Raw genomic sequence first — 23,072 nt, 5'->3', positions numbered from 1 at the left:
GTATGGGCATTCAACAAAATAGAAGACTTCCAACTTTTTGCAAAGAAAAGACCAGAGCTCTGTGGAAAGTTTGATACCGAAAATCAAAGAGCAAGGAATACCTGAAAAGGTAAATATTAAGGAAAGGGGAAAAATGTTATCTTCTTTTACTCAAACTCTCTTCTATAAGGACTACATTTATATCAACCTATGTATACTAATATGTGGGGAAAATGTAATGTATAAATAGGGGGTAAAGAAAGACCAAATAGAATAATGGTTCTCACACAAAGATTCACAGGGGAAGGGGAGGGGAAGAAAACTCCTATAAGAAGGAGAGGAAGAGAGGGGGGGGGGGTTTACTTAAACCTCAATCTCAGGGAAATCAACTCTGAGAGGGAAAAACATCCAGATCCATTGGGATCTTGAATTCTATCTTACCCAACAAGGGTAAGGAGAAGGGAAAACCAAGGGGGGGAGGGGGAGAGGGAGAACAAAAAGGGAGGGAAAGAGAGGGGGGAGGGGCAGGGAACAAAAAGGGAGGGACTAAAAAGGGAAACATCAAGGGAGGGGACAAGGGGGACTGATTCAAAGTAAATCACTGGACTAAAAGGTAGAGCCGAAGAAGAAAAGGTTAGAATTAGGGAAGGCAATCAAAATGCCAGGGAGTCCACAAATGACAATCATAACTTTGAACGTGAATGGGATGAACTCACCCATAAAACGTAGACGAATAGCAGAATGGATTAGAATCCAAAACCCTACCATATGTTGTCTTCAAGAAACACACATGAGGCGGGTTGACACCCACAAGGTCAGAATTAAAGGATGGAGTAAGACCTTCTGGGCCTCAACTGATAGAAAGAAGGCAGGAGTGGTAATCATGATATCTGATAAAGCCAATGCAAAAATAGACCTGATCAAAAGGGATAGGGAAGGTAATTATATTTTGTTAAAAGGGACTCTAGACAATGAGGAAATATCATTAATCAACATGTATGCACCAAATAATATAGCACCCAAATTTCTAATGGAGAAACTAGGAGAATTGAAGGAAGAAATAGACAATAAAACCATACTAGTGGGAGACTTAAACCAACCATTATCAAATTTAGATAAATCAAATCAAAAAATAAATAAGAAAGAGGTAAAAGAAGTGAATGAAATCTTAGAAAAATTAGAATTAATAGACATATGGAGAAAAATAAATAGGGATAAAAAGGAATACACCTTCTTCTCAGCACCACATGGCACATTCACAAAAATTGACCATACATTAGGTCACAGAAACATAGCACACAAATGCAAAAAAGCAGAAATAATGAATGCAGCCTTCTCAGATCACAAGGCAATAAAAATAATGATTAGTAATGGTACATGGAAAACCAAATCTAAAACCAATTGGAAATTAAACAATATGATACTCCAAAACCGTTTAGCTAAAGAAGAAATCATAGAAACAATTAATAATTTCATCAAGGAAAATGACAATGGCGAAACATCCTTTCAAACCTTTTGGGATGCAGCCAAAGCGGTAATCAGAGGCAAATTCATATCCCTGAAAGCTCATATTAACAAACAAGGGAGAGCAGAGATCAATCAATTGGAAATGCAATTGAAAAAACTCGAAAGCGATCAAATTAAAAACCCCCAGCAGAAAACCAAATTAGAAATCCTAAAAATTAAGGGAGAAATTAATAAAATCGAAAGTGATAGAACTATTGATTTAATAAATAAGACAAGAAGCTGGTACTTTGAAAAAACAAACAAAATAGACAAAGTACTGGTCAATCTAATTAAAAAAAGGAAGGAAGAAAAGCAAATTCACAGCATTAAAGATGAAAAGGGGGACAGCACCTCCAATGAGGAGGAAATTAAGGCAATCATTAGAAATTACTTTGCCCAATTATATGGCAATAAATATACCAATTTAGGAGAAATGGATGAATATATACAAAAATACAAACTGCCTAGACTAACAGAAGAGGAAATAGAATTCTTAAATAATCCCATATCAGAAATTGAAATCCATCAAGCCATCAAAGAACTTCCTAAGAAAAAATCCCCAGGGCCTGATGGATTCACCTGTGAATTCTATCAAACATTCAGAGAACAGTTAACCCCAATACTATACAAACTATTTGACATAATAAGCAAAGAGGGAGTTCTACCAAACTCCTTTTACGACACAAACATGGTACTGATTCCAAAACCAGGCAGGTCAAAAACAGAGAAAGAAAACTATAGACCAATCTCCCTAATGAATATAGATGCAAAAATTTTAAATAGGATACTAGCAAAAAGACTCCAGCAAGTGATCAGAAGGATCATTCACCATGATCAAGTAGGATTCATACCAGGGATGCAGGGCTGGTTCAACATTAGGAAAACCATCCACATAATTGACCACATCAACAAGCAAACTAGCAAGAACCACATGATTATCTCAATAGATGCAGAAAAAGCCTTTGATAAAATACAACACCCATTCCTATTAAAAACACTAGAAAGCATAGGAATAGAAGGGTCATTCCTAAAAATAATAAACAGTATATATCTAAAACCAACAGCTAATATCATCTGCAATGGGGATAAACTAGATGCATTCCCAATAAGATCAGGAGTGAAACAAGGATGCCCATTATCACCTCTACTATTTGACATTGTACTAGAAACACTAGCAGTAGCAATTAGAGAAGATAAAGAAATTGAAGGTATCAGAATAGGCAAGGAGGAGACCAAGTTATCACTCTTTGCGGATGACATGATGGTCTATTTAAAGAATCCTAGAGATTCAACCAAAAAGCTAATTGAAATAATCAACAACTTTAGCAAAGTGGCAGGATACAAAATAAACCCACATAAATCATCAGCTTTTCTATATATCTCCAACACAGCTCAGCAGCAAGAACTAGAAAGAGAAATCCCATTCAAAATCACCTTAGACAAAATAAAATACCTAGGAATCTATCTCCCAAGACAAACACAGGAACTATATGAACACAACTACAAAACACTCGCCACACAACTAAAACTAGACTTGAACAATTGGAAAAACATTAACTGCTCATGGATAGGACGAGCCAATATAATAAAAATGACCATCCTACCCAAACTTATTTATCTATTTAGTGCCATACCCATTGAACTACCAAAATACTTCTTCACTGATTTAGAAAAAACCATAACAAAGTTCATTTGGAAGAACAAAAGATCAAGGATATCCAGGGAAATAATGAAAAAAAAACACATATGATGGGGGCCTTGCAGTCCCTGACCTCAAACTATATTACAAAGCAGCAGTCATCAAAACAATTTGGTACTGGCTAAGAAACAGAAAGGAAGATCAGTGGAATAGACTGGGGGAAAACGACCTCAGCAAGACAGTATACGATAAACCCAAAGATCCCAGCTTTTGGGACAAAAATCCACTATTCGATAAAAACTGCTGGGAAAATTGGAAGACAGTGTGGGAGAGACTAGGAATAGATCAACACCTCACACCCTACACCAAGATAAATTCAAAATGGGTGAGTGACTTAAACATAAAGAAGGAAACCATAAGTAAATTGGGTAAACACAGAATAGTATACATGTCAGACCTTTGGGAGGGGAAAGGCTTTAAAACCAAGCAAGATATAGAAAGAATCACAAAATGTAAAATAAATAATTTTGACTACATCAAACTAAAAAGCTTTTGTACAAACAAAACCAATATAACTAAAATCAGAAGGGAAACAACAAATTGGGAAAAAATCTTCATAGAAACCTCTGACAAAGGTTTAATTACTCATATTTATAATGAGCTAAATCAATTGTACAAAAAATCAAGCCATTCTCCAATTGATAAATGGGCAAGGGAAATGGATAGGCAGTTCTCAGATAAAGAAATCAAAACTATTAACAAGCACATGAAGAAGTGTTCTACATCTCTTATAATCAGAGAGATGCAAATCAAAACAACTCTGAGGTATCACCTCACACCTAGCAGATTGGCTAACATAACAGCAAAGGAAAGTAATGAATGCTGGAGGGGATGTGGCAAAGTAGGGACATTAATTCATTGCTGGTGGAGTTGTGAACTGATCCAACCATTCTGGAGGGCAATTTGGAACTATGCCCAAAGGGCGACAAAAGAATATCTACCCTTTGACCCAGCCATAGCACTGCTGGGTCTGTACCCCAAAGAGATAATGGACACAAAGACTTGTACAAAAATATTCATAGCTGCGCTCTTTGTGGTGGCCCAAAACTGGAAAACGAGGGGATGCCCATCAATTGGGGAATGGCTGAACAAACTGTGGTATATGTTGGTGATGGAATACTATTGTGCTCAAAGGAATAATAAAGTGGAGAAGTTCCATGGAGACTGGAACAACCTCCAGGAAGTGATGCAGAGCGAGAGGAGCAGAACCAGGAGAACATTGTACACAGAGACTGATACACTGTGGTACAATCGAACGTAATGGACTTCTCCATTAGGGGCGGTGTAATGTCCCTGAACAACTTTCAGGGATCCAGGAGAAAAAAAACACCATTCATAAGCAAAGGATAAACTATGGGAGTGGAAACACCGAGAAAAAGCAACTGCCTGAATACAGAGGTTGAGGGGACATGACAGAGGATAGACTTTAAATGAACACTCTAATGCAAATACTATCAACAAAGCAATGGGTTCAAATCAAGAAAACATCTAATGCCCAGTGGACTTACGCGTCGGCTATGGGGGGTGGGGGGGAGGAAAAGAAAATGATCTATGTCTTTAACGAATAATGCTTGGAAATGATCAAATAAAATATATTTTAAAAAAAAAAAAGAAAATATACGCCTGGTATTATAAAGCTAGAACTCATTTTCTATAGTACTTTAGAAGAAAGTAAGAGCTACACTGTATTCAGTCCTAATCAGACCATACTTAGAGCCTGATTTCTTAATCAGGGAATCATAGACCTTAAGAGGGCCTATAGATAGATTTTAGGAGGTTTTTAAACTTGAATGAGGAAATAAACACTATACTAATAAATAATCTTTTATAATCCTACATAATTTATCCTATGCATTTAAAAACATTTCTTCCTAAGCAAGAATCCTTGCTTCCTGAAAATTAGAGATTTCTAACACTAGAGTGGGGGACATTTTAAAAAGTAGATTTAAAAAAAGTAGTAGATTTTCTCCTTAATGAAAGTCATTCAAGGTAGAGAAGGATTTTTAAGAAGGGACACTTAGTTGGGCATGAGCTACACTAGATGGCTCCTGGCATCCCTGTAACTCTGATTCTATGGAAGTTGTTTCCCTTGGATGCCATTTCTACCCTATAAATTCTTTTGGATTTGTTCATATTTCTATATTAAACATACAGTAACTGTTTGATAAATATTACTTGAGTAGATGTAATTCAATGTATCCATAACTTACATTTGCATTGCAAAAGAATAGCTGAATGGATAACCCTGACAACATCCAAGATAAAATATTCAGATTATTCTGTACTGGGCATTTCCTTAGATTTTCTAAATAGGGGTAACCATCTCTAAGTGTCAGAATGTCAGCATGATAGGAGATTGAGGAAATCCATTCAGTCAGCCTGTCCAACCACTAGAATAATAGTTATGTATTTTCACTGCTCCTAAAATATTATAAGACAGAAGGGAAAAAAGCTAAAATATAATGGTGTAGGGGGAAAAATTAACACAAAACATGAAAATGCTGTGCTTATGTTCCTTCTTTGAGCCTCACAAGGGTTTGTCAACAAGATTACAAATCAGGAAAATGATTTTCTGGAAGGTGGCAGATTTCCTTTCATTCATGAATTCACAGAGTGATATAAAACTGAAAATTAAGACCAGAGAGAGATTTGGCTTTCAAACAGACAGCTAGCTATTTAAACTATTCAAAACATAGTTAGCTCATTCCAAACAACCAACCAAGAGGTATTTATTAAACACCTACTGGGTCCTAGTCATGGCTTGACTCAAAATTAAAAAAAAAAATTCTCTGTCCTCCAAGAGCAGTATTTATTAGCTATGCATCATCTTTATTTTCAATCAAAATGAAACCCCACTTTTCAAAAATCATGACTAATCCTTAGATATTCTTAGATTGTGATAACTAGAAAACATTTTTAACATGATGTCTGTCAAGTTTGTTAGCTGCTCTAGAGAGAATTTATGAAGTCATAAGAACAAATCACATGAGATAAAGATGATGCACCAGTGTCTCCAACTGCCTATCTTGGGCAAATCCACTGGACTATTAAAGTGAAGAAAATTACCACTGACTGAAATCCACAGAGAATAACTATAACACAGATCAAGGTTCTCTTTTTTTCCACTTCTGCCAAGGAGATAATCTAATAGCACTCACATTTTGGAAAGTAATCTTATCTCTAAATTAATTCATTGACAGATTATGTCCTCTGTGACTTGAAGCACGAAGACTTACATATGTTGGCTATTGAAGTGGTAACGGAATAAATAAATGAGTGATATGAGACATTGCAAGCAAGTTCACTACTAAATGATCCCTTGGTCATTAATGTCTTAATGCATTCTATTATTATTTTCTAAAAGCCTTCAGTCTCCACTTTTGCAGTCTTAAAAAAAAAAACAAACTATAACATTCATTTTCTAAGAAACTGGTGCTGCCACACATATGCAACTGAAATAAAAGATTCATTTTTTGGTTAAAATACCTTTTCCCCTGGAGTCACAGAAATTCTCCATATACAATGTGTATAGGAAGGATAGCCATTTGGAAATCCCGGAGAAGAAAAGTTGCCAGTAGATTCTTGAAGTGTTTCTCCACATGCTGAAAGAAATAAGATGAGGTAAATGAAGAATATTCCATATGACTCAGAAGGAGAATAGAAGTGCCTTCTTTCTGGTATTCTGTTAAATTTTTAATTCACCAATATCATAACAGAGACATAAGGGCTCAGAATGATAGGAAATTATTTTAAAAAATAAAGGTCATTTCTTTTGTAGGATTCACTTTCCTTTTTTATGCTTTCTGTTTCCAAAATTTCCATAAGCAAATATACTGAGTGATTGCTATAGTCCTACTATAATTATAATGCCTAATTTTGGTACAGAGATGAACCTGAGAAGGTCAAATAGTTATGCCAATAGAATCAAATCTTCAGCAGTACTACCAAGCAAGCAAGTAAGGTTTCAGATCTTGGCTCAGTTCTTTATTGTATGCTTTCCAAGCATTAGCTTCAGTAACTCAGAGAGGCTGCTCACCAGAAGGCTCCATGAAGATGAATTACATGGACAAATCACAACTTGACAAAAATTCAAAAGTGCCCCCAGCATATGGATATGCTTCTTCTGACCTTCTGCAATGGCATTATTGGTATGTGAGGAGGTGGACAATAAGGGCTAAGGCATGGAGGGGTTGTGATTTTTTTTTGGTGGAGAAAACCCTCCAAGAGAAGCAATCTGGACACATCAAAATACCAAAAATTTTAAAAATATCATTTGACAACTATAAGGCAGAATTATAACATTAATTATATTATTATCATAAATACTTCCTGCATGGAAATATTATACAAAGCATGCCAAAAACCATTAAGATCAAATAACATTTTTCAAATCCACTTCATGGACCTTCCCATTCTCCTATATTTATTCTCATTCGTATGGATGATAAGATCAAGGTAATAGTTTCTGTTTACACTAAGATATGGATTTAATATGGCAAGGCAGATAGAGAATTGGTCTCAGGGCAGGAAGACCTATGTTTAAGTCATGGGCAAACACATATTTACATATTTATAATATATAGATGAATTATTTAATATCTCAATGTCCCAGGCATCTCTCTGAAACTACTCATTAGAAGAATGTTATCTACATCTAGAGAAAGAACTGTGGGAATAGAAACCTAGAAGAAAAACAACTGCTAGATCACAATGTGGGGATCTGATTGGGGATGTAGACTCTAAATGATCATTCTAATGCAAATAGTAATAATATGGAAATAGGTCTGGATCAATGACACATGTAAAACCCAGTGGAATTGCTTGTTCACTATGGGATTGGGGAAGAAGGAGGGGAGGGAAAACATGAATTGTGAGACCATGGAAAATATTCAAAATTAATTAATAAAATAAATTTTTAAAAAATAAAATAAAACTATTCATTAGTGACCATGAATCTACCAGATCATCCATACATCAATGAAATCACAAGTATGCTATTTTAAGAGAATAAGGTTGCAAAGCACTTACCAGCAATTATTTCATTTGATATTAACAACCATGGGAAAAAGGATTACACATTCACTTATACTCTGATGTTCTGGCTCATGAACATTCCCCTACCCTCCCACGAAATCTCTTTTTCTATGAAGAAAGAAACTATTTGGAGATTGGAGACTATGCCATTCAGATATATCATCTGATAGAATTCTATCAACACTGACCTCAGGTACTAGCATTGGACACTCAGTTGTAGGACCAAGCAAGTATCCCATGGCATCAACTGAATGAAGAGTCGGAGGTACTCTGCTTTGTAGTCACTTTGCTTCTCCCCTTTCCCCAATCTGCCCTATGCAATGTCAAAGCTTCTCCTTGGCTGAAAATCCAATTCCTGGAACATAGCCTCACCCATGAACACATCCAATGAATCAGCCTTCTCGATTTCTACCCTGTGGCCACATTCTGTCACATTAATAGTGTGACATGCCAACCCCCAAAAGTCAATAAAATTTTAGGCATGGCATATACAAATCTAGATGATTGTGGTAGTATAATCTGTCTTGATCTGAATTACATTTAGTATACTATACCTAGATATGGGCACTACACTTCAGAAAAGACACAGATAAGCTATTAAACAGTGGCATTCATTATCAGAGAGGGGTAAGATGATGCCATTGGGTCTTTGCTGTGATAACCAATAGTAGGGCATGGCAACCACATAATTCTTTACCATTAAAAACTATGAGCCTCCATCTACTGTGTTAGCTCCCAACCACATCCCTCCTGAGTGTTGGATGTTCCTTCCTTCAGGAAGGTGACAATCTATATGAAACCTTACTCAAAGCAGCTCTATAGGTGTCATTAAGAAAATTCCGCTCCCTAACTGGCCACCGCCTCATGACAATGGGTGTTATTGGCACTCTATTAAGAGAAAGTGACTGATGAAAAAAAATTCCCTTCTTTCTTTTCATTTCCTTACGAAAGTTAAGGTCAAATGAGTTAGAGAGGAGGAACAGACATGTCTGAAAAATGATCTAAATGTCACATAAACATTACACTATATTCTTTAAAATTCACCTAATTTAAGTATTTCCGTATTACCATGGGGGTACCATCATCACTCAGCTTTTGACAAACTCTGCATCATTTTGGATTACTTTTTCTCATCTTATATTCACATACTCAAATGATTATCAAATCTCATTGATTCTTTCTCTGTAACATTCTTACTATCTGTTCTGTTCTCACTTCTTTCCTAGCCATCATCCTAGTTCATGTCCTCTCCCCTGAACTATATAAATACCTAAATTGGGTTCCCTGAATCAAATTTCTCCCTCCTCTAATGTCTCCCCTATGTAGCTACCAAAGAAATTTATTTATGAAAGGAAGGTATAAGAGAAGAATTTGTAAAAGAGAGAAATCAGATTCAGTGGTGCAAGGAGCAACTCAAGCCAGGGAGAGGCAAGAAGAAAAAATGCAGGATTCCAGTGAGAGAACAGAATCTAGGAAAACTCAAAAACTGCCGGCTCACATCACTCCTCCAGCTGAGAGCCTGAGAAGAGAATTTCTGAGATTGTGTGGTCCATCCAGATATCAACTGTTTCCCAGTGAACCCCTAAAATCTCTCACTCAATTTAGGACATCATAGACTGGTACTTTGAAGCCATCTACTGAGAAACTCCTCTCCAAAGATTATTCTCCACCTTTCTCCCCAACTTGTCCTGAACTCCATTACTCTAACTAGATTAGCTCAGGAGTAGGGATCAAACCAGCAGCTGACCAGAAGTGGGGTCAAGACTGAGAGCCTGGACCTTGAGATTTGGGGGGTCAGTCTGCCAATCAATAGGGATTCCTGCTACCCACTTTCCTCAACTAATACCTTCATCTCTCCCTTCCCTGAGTGAACCTAAATAAAGATTTGCTACTTAGATCAGGTTTGCCTAGTTCCCTGACATTAGGAAGGGGGCTGAAGATTTGGGGAGAACCTTACCTTCTCCCCCAAAAGAGGTTTAGCTCAGGATCCTAGGGATCAAAATAACTAGAGCCAAGGAACAACATCTCTCCTTGGTGGGAGTATAAACCCAGGGGTTTGAAGAGAAGTGGCAGTTGGTATACTTGAAGGACCAAGAGACAGGAGGGTACATCTTGCCTCTCAACAATAGCTGAGACCAACAAGGGAAGCTGTATGCCATTTCACCTAAGTTCTTTCCTCTAGTTCTTAACCTTCACCTCCCAGAACCACTTTCTGAAGAGACATACTCTGTCCCTCAGGGATACAAAGCCGGGTTACTTTCCCCAAGGGGAAGAATGGGTAAAATTAACCTCTTCCCCCTCTCCATTCTCTCAACTGTCTCTCTCTCTCTCTCTCTCTCTCTCTCTCTCTCTCTCTCTCTCTCTCTCTCTCTCTCTCTCTCTCTCTCTCTCTCTCTCTCTCTCTCTCTCTCTCCTCCATTTACTCTGTGTGTGTGTGTGTGTGTGTGTGTTTGTGACCCTCTTACTGGCCATATATTACAAAAGTCTGATCATAGGACTACCATGCTCATCAAAATTTAGTAGCTCCCTAGTACCTCTAGGATCAAGTATTATTTCATCCTCATTGCAAACTTTTATGTAATTATAACAATACTCCAAGTATTATTTTTATAATATTTAGTAATAATAACTTGGAGCACAGGAAAAGAATAGCCTTAGTAAAGAGACAAAAAGCTTCCCAGACCACATGCCTAGAAGAGCACACAAAGCTCCAGAGAAGCCCCTAGAGCAGGGTTTTCAGCAAGTTTATATCCCCAAACAGGTTGCAACTTAAAAGGATGCTGGGTAAATATAGTTCAGGTGGATCAAATTTCTATTTGCACAGTAGCTAGATGGCATGGTGGATAGAATACTGGGATTGGAGCTTGGAAAATTCATCTTCCTGAGTTTAAGTCTGGCCTCAGACACTTACTAGCTGTGTGCCCCAAGGCAAGTCACTTAACCCTGTTTGTCCCAGTTTCCTCATTTGCAAAAGATCCTAGAGAAGGAAATTGCAAACTACTTCAGTACCTCTACCAAGAAAACCCCAAATGAGGTCATAAAGAGTTGGATATGACTGAAAAATTATTGAAAAAAAAGACAAAATAATAATATAATGTTACATGAAATTATATATTACAGAGTATCATTGATGTACAAGATATACTAGATATAAACACAATAGGGGTTCACATGCATATTTTATCAAAACAAATACACAATCAGAAGCTCAGAAACCACTGCTAGAGATCACCCAGGAAATGTTAATATTAGTGATGATCTTGACATCAACATAGTTATGCCTTTATAAGTACTTTCTTTATAAGATGTTTTCTTGGACTTAATGCATGGGAGTTATCTTTTCTAAGTGCTAGACTATAAGCACAGGAGACTGAGGCAATCCATTTAGGCAACCTGCCCCAACCACTGAAATAACAGGAAATTATTTTCACAATCCCCAAATTGTACTGGGTAGTGGGAAGAGAAATCAAATCTGAATTGGTTGTGTGTGTGTGTGAGGGGGGGTGATGAACTCAAAAAATGAATATCTTGTGCTGGTGCTGGCAACAAGATTATATGCCATGAAAATGACTTCTGAGACATGGCACCCAACCTTCAGTGTCTATTGAATAAACAGAAGGACCTTTAATATTTGTGTTTATAGAGGAGGAAGCTAAGGCTCAAAATAGTTGAGCCTTGCTGAAGGTTGGATAGCTAATAAATGGCCAAGTCCATTTGAAACAATGCCACACTGTAATATACACTGTCCTGGAATGGAGAGCCTTGCATTCTACTCTAAACTGTGGCACTATGGCTTAGTGATATTGAGCAAATTATTTAACTTCTCTGGGCTTTGGTCTCTTCATTTGTGACATGAGGAATTGGGAATAATTTCTTAAGTCAGAAGCATCGAACGTGTAGCCCACAACACTCCTGAGCATGAGGGAACCTGACAAAAATGCATTTGATGTAATTGAAGAATGTTTAACATGATAAATTAGAATACAACAAAATATAGATAATGCTAACATGTGCTTTTCTTAATTGATATGTGGCCCACAGAAATTCTTATGTATGAATTAGTGGACTCTTTCTATTTAATTTTTTAGACCAGTGTTAAATTATGATCTGCATCCCTTCTTCCACAGTCCCACTTTTCAACACCCTTGGGATTGTTTTTGTTATCTTGATTGATGTCTACCTTTTTATAGTCAATAGTGGGGGCAGATAGGTAGCAAGGATCACCAGGCATAGAGTTAAAAGGACCAGGTTTCAAATCTAGCTTCAGATACTTTCTGTATGACCCGGGGCAAGTCATTTAACCTTGCTTGCCTAGTTCTTGAAACTGAAACCAAGACAGAACATACTTTTTAAAAAAATAATTAATAGTGGATAAATATTTATCAAGGGCATTTATCAGGTACTATGCTAAGCACTTGGGATACAAAAAGAAAAAGTAAAAAGAAAGACTCCTTACTCCTGGAAACCAAACAGAAGAGCTGATAAGAAATGAAAATTGGCTACCTGGAAAGTCTAAGCTCTCTATAAAAGGTAGGCTTTTGGAGGAGCTGTTTTCAGGAAAAGCCCCAGCTATGATTCCTTCATTTCTGATTCTCTGGCTAGCTTCCTTTCTCCCACACTTTTTTTTCCCTCCATTTTTTCAACAACAACCTTCCCTCTAGTTTAGTTCTTAAATCATCATAATTTTCTGGAACAAAATGCCCTTCCTTGGCCAGAACTCTCTTTTGAATAATATCTCTTCCAGTAGAATGCAAGTTTTCTGAGGACAGGGACTATACTGTTTTGTATTTTTACCCTTAGTCTTTTGACTGCAAATAATACAAACTTAATAAATCCTTTTTCATTTATTCACGAAAAAGGATGTAGCTAATAAACTATATTTCTAAGGTCTTGTCAACTACATGTCTATTACTATAGCTATAAATAACAAATGTGGCAAACTTTTAATAAGTATTTAAGAAAAAGCATAAAAATATCACCAAAAATGAAATTCATCCCCCTGAAACAAGTGAGTTTCAAATAAACAAACAACAAATAAACAATAAACTAAGAATTGCAAAGGTAGATGCTTCAAATGTCTGTATTTTAAAGATTTCTATTTGTCAGAAATTTCCTGCCAATCATATAACTAACTAGGGAATGCCTAGTAACTCTCTCCTTTCTAAGTATGTCTGCTTTCTTTTCAGCATTGTAGTGAGAAAACAATTCTTTCAGTAATTTCAGTTAAGTGCATCTCCATGGCTACCTGATTTGAGTGATGGATTACTCCAACACTGTGCAAGTAAATATTCAATAGACAAATCATGACTGACTAGTTCAATCAAAAGGTCTGGCCTGAGCACATAATGAGTTCTAAACTCTATTAAACTATAAATATCATCATCATCATTGTCATTATCAAGTGGGATCCTCATGTTTTGTTTTGTTTTTTTTTTACATTATCTTTTTGACCTTCATGCAACAGGTTTTTTTTTTTTTATCTGCTGATTTTGCAAGTATGATTTGGAAGAAGAAAATATGAGACTTCTTCCTTGACAATGTAATCAAAGCTGCAATATTTTCAAATTACATAGCTATAGCTCCCAGCAGGTGAACCCTGTTTGTCTCATCAAAACCTCTATGAATTATAAATGATCTAAAAATCTTTAGTTAAAAAGAGAAAAGGAAGAGATGACATTGAAAATATAAAGCACAGGGGCAGAGAACCTACCTTTGAATTATGCCTGGTGTAATCAAACTGAACAGGAAAATATTACCCACATAAAATATTAACTATAATATAGAAAGAAAAAATATTGATTTTTATGAATAGAACATATTCAGAATAAATAGAAAATAATTAAATCAAAACAACACAGTGTTGAGGCTCATCATATTCCCAGAACCATTTAAAACTGTGAATACTTAGTAAATGTTAAATAAGATAATTTCTGGAGAAATAGGAAATGAAGGAGATCTTATTTATGAAAACAATGTGCTTCTAAACAGGAAGTATCTTCTATTTCTGCCTCCACTTTCAATTCTAAATAATTATTTAAAGATAAGTGTAGTTCAGTGAAAACACTATATCTATAATTAACAGTAGTCCAAAAATAAACTCTGTAATGAAGAAGAGCCTCCACCAAACTACAAAGAATGGATTGAATTTCCCCAAAGCTGAATACTTTGAAATTGTGTCAAAATAGGCTTTTAATCTCAGAAGGGGGGGAAATAGTGCTTTAAGAAAAAATCCATAAATAAAATTTGTAGAATTAGGAATTTTATAAATGCATTTGTAAAACCTGCTTTTGAATGCTTGCATAAAAACATGAAAAGACATGAACAGATGCAAAGAGAAGTGAGCAGAACCAGGAGAACATTGTATAAAGTACCGGCAATGATCAACTGTGAATGACTTAACTATTCTCAGGAATTCAATGACTCAAGATAATTCTGAAGGACTCATGAAAGCTGCTACTTCCAGAGAGAGAATCGATGAAGGCTGAATGTAGGTGTAGACTGAAGTATACTTTTTTGTACTTTATTTTCAGAAGTCTTTTTTCCTCTGTGATTTCTTTCATAACATGACTAAAATAGAAGAGTTTTGTATGAGTATACATGTATAAACTGTATGAAATTGCCTGCCTTATCAATGAGGGGGGAAGACAAGAGGGAGGGAAAAATATGAAGCCAATTAAAAAAAAAACAAATGTTTAAAATATATAAGTGTAATTAGAAAAAAATTTGAAAAATTAAATATGTTTATGCTTATAAATATGTATGCACAGAGAAACTCATGAACATATATGTGTATGTGCCAATTATTCTGAGAAAATTTTTAAATCCTGGTTTAGTTTCCTAAAACTCAGCATGTATAAAAGGTACTTCACTGACAAGTATAGACTAATTTAATATATAAACTAAACAAAATAACTTATTGCAAACCCACTACTGCTACTGCTGCTGCTATTGCTATTATTACCACTTACCCTCTCCTTCTCTGTCACACACACACACACACACACACACATACACACACATAAAATAAACATGTGTCCAAAGTAAAAAAGTTAATTCTTGTTTATTTTGGGAATAATTTATGGCATACTTTAAATCCTTTTTGGTATGTTTTCTCTAAACCCTAGATACTTCCAGGCCACATTGACCTGTTTCTAAGGCATTGTGGTCTTGGGAAATACAAACATATTTTGGCATTAGCCTAATGAATACAGAATTAGCATGGTAATACTGTTGTTATAATAACTATATAATTAAACCTCAACAGAACAGGTAAAGTGAAAAGACTGACATATATGGAGTCATAAAACCTAGTTTCAAATTGTAGCTTTCACATTTAACAGCATAACTCTGAACAAGTCATTTAAGTTCTCTAGTTTTCTCCTTTTCATCCTTTTGAATGAAATAGTTGGTGAAAATAAAAATGGGCAAGAAAAATACTGAAAAACTGAAAATTTCTCATCAATTCACTGACCAAAAATGACTTCAAAAGACTGATGAAGAGTAATTTTTTCAATTTTTAACAGAGAAGTTTTAGATCAGAGTTGTAGAATGAAAGATGAGTTTTCAGATTCAGTCTCTGTGTTGATTTGTTTAACTTGTGGATTTGTTTTTGTAACAATGGAGGGTTTGGGGTGAAAACCCCAAAGAACCTAGGAAGGAAGGAAGAGAGGGAAAGAGGAATAATGGAAGGAGGAAAAAAAGAAGAGAGGAAGACACAAGGAAACATTTCAAAAAATAAACAAATGTAAAAACATCAGAAAGAACATTGAAAGGTGTCTTGGAAAATCTAAAGAATTGCCTAGACCACTGAGAAGTTACATCATAGTTATACAGTCGGTATGTGTTACAAATGGTATTTGGATTCAGGTTTTTCTGGCTTCAAGGCTAATTCTCAATTCACTAAATCATGCTTCCTCAGATGTACATAGGCTAAAAAACAAATGTGTCAATAGATGCTGATTTTTTTTAATTACCTTTTTCATAACAATAAAATCTTTGATTTTTTTCCCCAAGGCCAAAAATGACATTAAAAAATGTTAGCCTAGATGATCTTTATGATTCTTTCTAGCTCTAAGTGGGTGTTTACTAAACAAATCATAAGTAGATTCTCTTCTTTTGATGCTATGGTCATGTATACAACAAGGACAACTGGTTGTGCTTCATTTTAAACAAATTCTCTCACAAGTACTTTCCCAAGTGATTTTTTCCCCCACAAACTTATAAAGAAGAAAAATGAAGCCTATGAAAGAAAGGTTTGAAGGGAGAATTGGATGAAAATAAATTGCAGCAAAGTAAAGCAAAAAAGCAAAGCTTGTGTCCTTGAATCTCATTCTCCTGTTTCATAAAGAGAAATCAATATCCTGGTGCAAGATGAAATGTTTCTTCTGCAAACTAGAGATTTCTTAAATGAATCAAACATATAAAATACAGGATTAAGACAAAGAGTTTTTAGGAACACAGATTTAAAGCAAGAGGGATTTGGGGAAATTTGGAGAAGTTAGATATTAAATTACTTGGGTAATTTCTTCAATTAATTCAACTCACTTTGCATGTGTAAATACTTCCTTAGGGAGAAAAAAAATCATGCCATTCAATGAACTTCTGAAATATAGAATATGTACTAGAAGATGAAAGGCAAAGACTATGAGATAATTTTAATTAAAAATATAAATAATTATTGCTTATTCAAAATCATGTTTAAAAACTTTAAAGTTGTCCTAAGATAAAACATTTTCCATGTTGCCAGGAAGGATTGTATTTCTTTTCCCTCTTAAGTTCCTGAACTAGTCTGATAGAATAAATATGTATTCTTTTAATTAAACAATCATCATTCCCAAGATTAAAAATAAATTGATTTCTCAAAAGAGTGAGAAGACTATATAAATTCAAGTCACTAATAAAAACTTATTATGAGTCATGTGTAAGAAAAGTTTAAATTTAGAGTACATCAAATTCTCAAATACATGGCTTTTCATGCCTTAAAGAGAACTTTTTCTTCTTTACTATGTATACTTCTGCTTTACACAATAATTTTTCAATATGAAAATGCTAATATTTTTAGTATGTGAAATTCCAAATCCAATCAATTTCATCCCTTCCATTTTTTGTTTGTTTGGGAATAAAGAACATATCTTGATAAGTAATAGAGTCTTCCACTGTGTTTTATTATTCAACAACCATTTATTTATTCAGTGATTACTTGGTGCCAGATACTTTATTCCTAGTGTAAAATACCCACCCTTATCTTCAAGGAGTTAATTTTCTAATGAGAGAGACAAAATGTAAATAACCACTTATATTATGTATTATACTATCCTATGCCTATTAAGAATAGTTATAGTATTACATATAAATATACTGTGTATTTTAAAATATATATGAAAAGTAATTTCAGAGGAAAGGGCCTGTGGCGAGAGCTTGGTGGGGAGCAAACTTCTCCTGTAGAAGGTTGGATCTGAACTGTCAAAGAAATCCAAGGAAGTGAAGAGGCAAAGCCAAGGGGAGATGAAATTCTGGGGATGTTGGACTGCCATTATGAAAGCATTCATAAGATGCCAGAGTACCAAAAAGCCTGATATAGCTATATCGTAGAGTTCATGGAAAGAAGTAAATTGAAAGAAAATTGGAAAGGAAGGAATTTACTAGGTTATGAAAGGCTTAAGTGCCGGACAGTTCTTTCCAAAGAACATAGTAACAGTGCTGAAGATTGAATTGAATTAATTGCCCCAGTATTTTAACTTAATTGCTATGGTCCCAATAGTGAAAAACAAAAGGTTCCCAATATTCCACTCAACAAGTAAAATACTTATATTTACTATTTACCATATAATATTTACTACAATTGAGTTACTGTGGCAGAGACTGAAAGTGCAGAATTCAGTTGCAAAAAGCTCCATCTTAAGATGTTGACAATCTAATACAGGGTAAAAGAACATACAAGTATTTGTAAAACCAAAGAATAAGAAGTATAAAGGATGTATCAGGCAACATCCTTTGAAAAACATTAGAGGAAGAGACCTCAATTTTGGTTTCAGGGTTTGATATGACACAGAAGAGTTAATTTCCTCTTTGACCTCCATCGAGAGGCTTTTTAATTATCCTCCACTTTCGGCCATTAGAGTGGTATCATGTACATATCTGAGATGTTTGACATTTCTACCAGCAATCCTAGTTTTAGCTTTTGATTCATCCAGTCTTGCATATCACATGAAATACTCTGCATATAACTTAAAAAAATAAGATGACAATATACAGCCTTAATATACTCCTTCCCCAATGTTAAATCAATCAGCTGTTCCATATTTGGCTCTAAATATTTCTTCTTGACCTTCATACAGATTAGTCAGGAGACAAATAAGAACTATCTGGTATTCCCTTTCCTTTGAAGATTAGATAGATTTTGTCATGATTCACACAGTCAAGGGCTTTAGTACATGGCAAAAAAGCAGAAGTAGGTACTTTTCTGCAACTCCCTGGCTTTCTCCATAACCCAGCAAATATTGACAATTTCATCTCTAAATTCCTCTGACTCCTCAAAAACCAGCCTGCTCTCCTAATAATTCTTTGTTCATATATTGTCAAAGCCTACTTTGCAGAATTTTAAGTATAACCTTGCTGGAATCTTAAGTAAAAGCAATCGTTTTATAATTTAAACATTCTTTGGCATTGCCCTTCTTTTGGATTGGGAAACAAACTTTTCCAATCCAGGGGACAATGTTGAGTTTTACAAATTTGATGGTATATAAATGGAGATTTTGAACCTTTGACTTCATTCCCCAGAAGTCCTTAATATTTTCCAAAATTCCCTATAATCTTTCCTGTGTCTTCATGTTGGCAAGATCACATTATTGGTATTTAATTGGCTGTAACTCCTCCCCCACACTGTCTTGGAGCTGTGACCTGGCTGGTCAGGCAGTTCATTTGCTTTAGTTATTATTAATAAAACCTTAGGAAACATGATATTTAGTTATTGATTATTAATGTAAAAAACCCACATTTTGGCTTACCATGAAGTGATCTTACAGTAAAGATAGTAAGGTTGCTTGGTTGCTGCCCACCAGGAAGGTTCCCTGACCTGGTCTGCCTACCCTCTTACCCCACCCTGCCACCCACTGCCTGCTGCCACTGCTGTTGCTCCTGGTTCAGCCTGAGCTGCATGGGCCAGGTCTCCAGCCCTCAACAAACTGTGACCAGACCCAACTAGACCCTCCTGTCATTCCGTGAGAACTCTCAATCCTTTGACCCCTCCCCCCTCCAACTTTGGAGCCTGTGCTAGCTGTTTTTCCATTCAGTGTCTCTCAAGAAAAATGCTATGGCAAAGCATGCTTGAAACTCTGAAACAACAGTTTGAGTTGGTAGAGCTAAAAAGTAGAGTTTGGATCTGCTTAATTTTTTCCTAGGACTTTTTATTTTCATTGGAGATTCCCCACTTTATTTTCTTCTCTTCAAGAATATGCCACAAGCTAGGCTGCTTATGCTACAAACCAACCTGAAATATTTTGACAAAGTTCTAAAAGTCCTAATTGCTCTCCACATTCAGAGTAGAAATTCTTCCCTGTGCTTCTATGAGAAAATTCAGAGTGCTGACAAAAGAAATCTAAATGGATAATAAATACTGGGGTAGGAGAAGGAAACTTTAAAAGAAACCTGGAAGTTTCTTGCTAACTATTTTGAGTTTATTCTCCTCCTATAATAGTGAACAAGTCTATTGGGATTGGTAAAAAAGATTTTATCTGCTCTGCCTGCCTGCACCTTCTCATTGGTTTATATTATTGGATTTATTGATTGCTTTAAGGTTTAAATGGTTTTTAAGTTTATCTGTTTTAATTTAATCAATATCTTTCTGTTATACTTAATCATTTAAGGTATGTTTTGCCTATACTGATCTTTAATTTGTACCTTTACCCTTGCTGAAGAACAAAAATATCATTGTAATCCCATGAACATCTTGTCCAAACCATTTTCACTAGATCCATTGAAGATGACATTCTGCCTTTGTGTATTGTCACATAGATGATGATGGATGAACTTCATCAAAAGCTATATACAATCTTTAGAAAACTTAATAAGTTAAGAATTTAATTATAATTTTAAAGAGTCTTCAGAAATAATTTTACATAACTAGTGATTTCTGAATGGATATTTTATATTTATTTTTATATTATAAAGAATGTTTTATTAAAGGTAGAGAAACAAAGAAATGTTCCTACAGAGGCGTTTATATGTAGCAGGAAGCCAAAAAAGAGCCCTTGCAAAACTCTTCAGTTTAATTTACTTCCATCAGAAAAATCTAGATTTCTTGATAATGTTCTAGACCCAAATAAGTTTTACTTTGTTTAAAAATATATGTTTGCCAGGGTTGAAAGATTTGCTATATATGTAAAAATTGTGACAAATACCCATCAGTTCTTAGTTTTTTTTTTTTTTTATGTCATGCAGCAATTTATATGAAACATGATAGTGGGATTGTTTGCTATTGTAATTAACTAGACTATTGTGAATTTTGGGGACTTTGGTACTTCTTTGAATGTACATTATTTTATTACTGTTTTATTCTGAAAATCATTAGTATTCACATAGTGGTTAAGTTAAAAAGGAAATAGATCTCTTGGGGAGAAACCTTTTTTTTTCATTTTGCCCTTTTTTTCAACACTTTCTCCCCTGCCCCCTTGAGAATTTGCATCTGTTTTCATTCTTCCTCTCATTATAATCTTAACTAATCTTAACTTAATCTAACTACTATTTTTTTCCCTGCTGCTCAAAATTATCCCCGAATGTTATCATTCACTTGAACTGGTCATATAACCTTAAACTATTGTTTCATTTTTTCCCACTGGAAAAGTCCATTTAAAAATAAGTTCTCTTCCTTGGCTCCATTTCTTCATCTTCTACTCAGCCTGTAAGTTCTTGCAATATGACTTCCTTTCTTACCATTAAACTGAAATTTCTCTTTCAATGGTTACCAACAATCCCTCACCTACTCTTCTCCAACTTTCCCAGTTTAGAGACAAGGAAATGGGTAAGATAAAAAAAAAAGATAATAAGTAGCAGACTTGGGACTTAAGCTCACATCTACATTGCCTAAGCTAGAGCTAGGAGAAACCTCAAACGACTTACCCAAGGTCACTCTGACAAAGAAGTAAACATTAGAGTGGGTATTTGAATCCAAGTCCTCTTATTCTAGAATTCATGATCTTTTCTCTGAAATAGGCTTTCCCTTGGCCTCCTACTAGTGCTCATTTTTCTTCATCTTTCTACAGTTTTGACTTAACTATTCCTTCCCTTCTAGACCCTGACTCTTCCAGGAGATTTTTGTGATATTTTTCCTTTCTGATTTTCTTCCTTCCTGCATCATCATTCCTTCTCAATGTATCTTAGCTTTTAAAAAACTAAAAATATCACAGAAAATAGACCTATAATCTGAACTAAAGAGAAATATTGTAAAAAGGAATGCAAAAGACTAATAGCTCAAAAAAAAAACAAACTCTGAATAAAATGTTATCATCTCCCCCCATTATATATGAGAGTCACAGATATTTCTACTATGCAAAAATAAATTAGAAACTATTAATAATCATATGAAAGACTGCTACAAATCACTAATAATAAGAGAATTGCAAATCAAAACAATTCTAAGGCCTTATCCAGTAGCCAGTAAACTAAAAAAGATAGCCAAAGATGGAAATTCTTAATGTTGGATGGGGCTATGGAAAGACAGGCACACACATGTAACTTTAGTGGAACTTTGATTTCACTGAAACCTTCTGGAATATTTTGATACAGAGCCAGGTGAATAAAAGAATGATTAAAATATTCATAATTTTAAGTCATTGTTAGGCATATATACTCAAAAAAGTCAAAGAACTAATGTCTTCATTTATAGCAAAATAATCATATCTCTTGTACTTAGTAGAATAAACAAATATGGTGAATTAATGTAATAGAATATAAGTACCCATAAGAATGAGAAACATGAAGGTGTCAGAGTAGCATAAAACAACATGTGAACTGATGCAGTGTGTAGTACTGAGAAGCAACAGGACAATACATAAAATCTTTGGCAGAACAAAAACCAAAATGAAATGTTATGGAAATATAAAAATGAAGATAAACCCTGCAGAAGAGGTGAGAAAATGTTCCATTTTCTCTTCATTGCAGATGACAGGGGTCTATGGAAGTGGAATATTCTGTATGCTATCATAGGCGATGGACAGATTAATACTGCCTATCTGCTTTTGTTATTTCTTTTTTTATTTTTTTTTTTTGAGAATTGACCCATTTGGGGGTATAAATTTTGTTATAAGGAAAGTAGGAGCAGGAGATCCTGCAAGCAGAAGCAGGAAGGTACCAGAATTCTTGGAGAGTGACAGCATTGCTTTTCCTTGGGGGACAGTTGAAGCTAGAGGTTGTTGGTCTAATCTCCTTGGGTGGACCTTGTGAGTTGAACTAGTCTCCTTCTCTTGTGACTTGATCCCTTATCCAATGACTGATTCCTGTGTCCCTGTGTGTGTGTCTTGTGGCTGATAGAGTGATTTCCAACAGAGCTGCTCAAGACATCCAAGTGCCAACTGTCAGTGAGAACTCTTTCCCCTTGTCCTGTCCCTGCTACCTTCAATTCCTTAGCATCTTTATATATCAACAAAGGGAGGAGCAATATATCTAGTCATAGCACTTATATTTGTAGGTAAAGAAGTATTAAATAGTATAGGTTATCAACTTGATTTTGGGGGGAAAGGTTATTTATAGTCTTTAGATAGATCATCCCAATTCCCCTCCCTTCCTTCTCTTATCTTAAACAATTATTTTAGTTATATATACATATATGCATATATATAATTTCAGGTTATTTTTTTCA

The 23,072-nt window shown here is 35.1% G+C and overlaps 1 protein-coding gene across 1 annotated transcript in view; it reads right to left on the bottom strand.

The window, feature by feature from the left end:
* The window catches only part of TLL1 (tolloid like 1), a 263,160-nt gene that overhangs the window by 97,122 nt on the left and 142,966 nt on the right, over window positions 1-23,072 (bottom strand). The window contains exon 10 of the mRNA XM_001365880.4: window positions 6,671-6,786. Within this exon, the coding sequence (XP_001365917.1) occupies window positions 6,671-6,786 (116 nt within the window). The remainder of the gene's footprint in view (window positions 1-6,670; window positions 6,787-23,072) is intronic.

The sequence above is a fragment of the Monodelphis domestica genome, chromosome 6 (genome assembly GCF_027887165.1).
Source record: "Monodelphis domestica isolate mMonDom1 chromosome 6, mMonDom1.pri, whole genome shotgun sequence".
NCBI classification, from domain to species: domain Eukaryota; kingdom Metazoa; phylum Chordata; class Mammalia; order Didelphimorphia; family Didelphidae; genus Monodelphis; species Monodelphis domestica.
Note: the sequence above shows the minus strand (reverse complement) of the source record. Positions and strands in the feature narration are given on the sequence as shown.